At 32.5% G+C, this 3,555-nt stretch overlaps 1 protein-coding gene and 1 non-coding gene across 2 annotated transcripts in view; one reads left to right on the plus strand and one right to left on the minus strand.

The window, feature by feature from the left end:
- The window catches only part of LOC107008816 (protein S-acyltransferase 10-like), a 10,477-nt gene that overhangs the window by 1,717 nt on the left and 5,205 nt on the right, over positions 1-3,555 (minus strand). The window contains exon 8 of the mRNA XM_015208008.2: positions 1,896-1,982. Within this exon, the coding sequence (XP_015063494.1) occupies positions 1,896-1,982 (87 nt within the window). The remainder of the gene's footprint in view (positions 1-1,895; positions 1,983-3,555) is intronic.
- On the plus strand, positions 1,276-1,385 carry LOC114076232. Its single transcript, XR_003577105.1, has one exon. It is a non-coding gene; the product is annotated as a small nucleolar RNA Z103 (small nucleolar RNA).

Here is a 3,555-nt window from a genome sequence, read left to right on the forward strand (position 1 = left end):
ATATATATATATATATATATATATATATATATATATATTATATACAGAAGTTAAACCAATCATCATCTCAGCACTGCCTTGTCACATCAGCTTAATACTTTGTTTGGATCATTGTTACCTGTTGCTTCATAATGTATTATATTGTATTGTACTCTATTGTACTGTATTGTATTGTATGGTAGATACAATGTTTGAGTAGACTGTATTGTTTGTTGTTGTTTAATAACATTCTAATTGTTTGGTTTGATCGTATCGTACTGTATTGTAATTTACAAATTTACTAAAATATCCTTAATTATTCTAGGGTAGGAGATTTGACTAGATTTAAATAATTAAGGTAAAGGGTAAAATTGTATTTTGAAATATTATGTAAGCACATAATTGGAAAAAGAAATTAAGTAACAATGGAAACACACCAAATTGGTTGTTCCTTAAAATAGGGGTTTTCATTGTTATGTAACAACGAAATTTAACAATACAGTACAATACATTTTAAGTAACAATCAAAAAAACATTGTAGGTATAGTAACGATACAATACAATACAATGGATAACAATGATCAAAAGTTAATTGCTTAAAAATTGGTTCTAGCAACCTTACGCAATCAAAGTAATGTGCAATCAAAGTAATGCCATATTCATCTTACACTCAAGGAACCTAAATAAGAACAACTACTCGTAGATTAATTTAGTCTAGCTATATTATCATTCTTTTTTCAATCTCCCAACTTAAAGTAAACAAATGCAGTGCACATATGCAAAACAAATTTTATCTCCCATCCTATCAGAGTCTAATTTCCTTTATCCTACTCAAATGTGACTTCAAGACAGTTAACTGAAAATGAAATTTCATCTGGATAAAAAGTTTCAGGACATCCGACATAGGGATTAAGGTCAGATTGCTTAGTCAAATCTGCACTGTCATTTTATAACAACTCTAAAATTATACTTCCCAATTCCCATGGTTATTCACATAAGTTTTCTATGTTTTCTCTTCAAATTGTTCAGTCAGAGTTAACCTCTGTGACATGTGAAGAAGACAATGCCAACAGTAATTAAAGGCATCACCTTTTTTCCAAGCTTCTTACATCTATAAAGAGGGACAGACATTTCATGCAACGACAGATTCAGATCCACTATCTGTATTCCATCCAACAAAATTTGGAACTTCCTTTAAAGTAACAAGTGCAAGAATCCGCTTTTCACTAAGTTGAACCTTAAATGCAGAAAAAGATGAAAAGACTACTGAATACACTTGTCAACTTATAGCTTATCCTGGAGGTGATGAATATTTCCCCAGATGATCGAAGCTGAAATTACTGAGCGCTTTTTATGTATTTTCTCTGTTCAGAGGGAAAAAATCCAAGCCAGATATTCTGATCCGTATTAAAAATAAAAAATAAAATTAAAAAAAAAACTTATAGCTTATCCTAATGCAAATGAAAACTATCAAAATCAATCAACTATACCCCAATCTCAATAACACTTGGGTCCGCTAATGTCTATAAGATTCATGATACTATTGACTACTTTTATGGACCGTTAACCTACTACAACCTCCTTCCTTTATCAGGATTAGACCGACTATGCAAAGGACACATGGGTGAAGTTGAATTGAAAACTAACAAACTTCCGCTGGAAGTTCAAGAAGCATAAACCATAAAATTTTCTCAAGTTCAATTTAAGTTGGACAGCAATGCAGATTATCCTTCTCTAGTGTGCTCCACCTAAAGCTCCATCCATATTTTCTTTTTGAATGGAAGACGTATATAGTAGAATATAAAGGGAAAACATATTTCAGTGACGAGATGCGAAACACCCATCTTCTTTTATGCCAGGACGCTCTTGAAAAAAGAAACCCTCATAAGATAAAGCACTGACAGACAGATACATACCATGGCTTTGATAGGTGAGATATCAAGTATTGAATATATAAGGTGCCAGTCCAAAGAGAAAAGGCTGTTTCCGAGCAAAGATACCACCTGTTATACTAGGAAAGCTAAATAACTATAGCAAAGATCAATAACTTAAACATTAAGAAACAAAGATAAACAGGAATTTCCTATAGAATAAAAGCACAATGTGTACATGCAATATAAACACAAGTTATATTCCCCCGTTCCTATTTATATGTCGTCCTTACTTAGAATAGATGGTCCTTAATATTCGTCCTTTCACAAAATCAATGCATGAATGACATTATTCTTTCTACTTTACCCTTGAGAGTTACTAGCCTTGAAGTATGAATTTGACCAACCTAGGAAAACTAAATGATTAATTCATGTTCATTGGTCAATATAATTAATCAAAATAAATTAATTTATGTTCATTTATTAAAATCTTGACTTCAAGAGAATATTAAATAAGGATACAATGATAAACTTACATAGTATCTTAAGGGACGTAAAATCTAAATTGGTGATCTATAAATAGGAATGGAGAGAGTAAGAAAAAAATATAAGTTTTGACATGTCAACTAACGGCCATAGCCAGTTGAAAGCTCAGAAATCAAGTGTACTTGCATGTTATAGACACATAAGCCTATTGCTTTGGCAAATTAGATAACAATGAATTAGACATTTTAAAGAACGTCTTCCAAGAAAACTGACAAGCCCAACCATCAATGTCTCCAAGTCCTGCTGCACTCTATGAAGTGCCCCAATATATTTTTACAGGTGTTTCAAACTTACAGAACTCTGGCCAATTTCTGACCTATCCAACTTGACCAACTTGCCATGGACAATACCACTTTTTTAAAGGAAAAAATAATCTTAAAATGCATTTTAAATTGTCAACTAAAATCATAAGGACACAGGATAACCTTGTGTTCCATTTAATGACAACAACTGGGAAAAAGGAATAAAGCTAAAAGAAAGGGCTGCGGACAATATATGTACATATGTATGTATTGTTTTCCAGGAACAAGGATTGCATCTAAAACATAAATCTTTAAACTTAAATGTATTTATGTTAAATAAATTGGTCACATGCCCAAATGAAGAAGGGTTGCTTCAGATTATTAGCCTGCGTAAAACTACCTAATTTTTGATGAAAAATCAAAATAAAATATTTAAATTGGACAAGTGCTACCAGAGGTGTGCCATAGGAGGATATCTATCAAAGTGAAACATAACTTCTATGAAGTGATTGTAAGAGCAACAATGTTTTTTTGGAGTGAATATTGAGCCTGGTCTGGCATATCCACAAGTGTCGCGAAAATGCGGATGTTAAGATGAATGTTACGACCAGTAAAAAGACTGTATAATATTATTAAAAATAGTTACATTGGCAGGAGGTGCAAGTTGTACATCTAGATGATAAAAACAAGAGTGCACTTGAGATAGTTTAGTCATGTCTTATGTCAACCTCCGAACACCAGTCCATATGTGCGAAAAAAATGGTATTGGAAGTACTAAAAAGGATGAGGTAGACCTATAATCACATGGAAGGAAGTTGTCTAGCAAAACCTACTATCTCTTGAAATCCATACAGATTTCGCCCCATATAGGTACAATAGGAAAACATCTCTATTGGTTGTGTGTGGATTGGGGTGGG

The sequence above is a fragment of the Solanum pennellii genome, chromosome 2, assembly GCF_001406875.1.
Source record: "Solanum pennellii chromosome 2, SPENNV200".
In the NCBI taxonomy this organism is placed as follows: Eukaryota; Viridiplantae; Streptophyta; class Magnoliopsida; order Solanales; family Solanaceae; genus Solanum; species Solanum pennellii.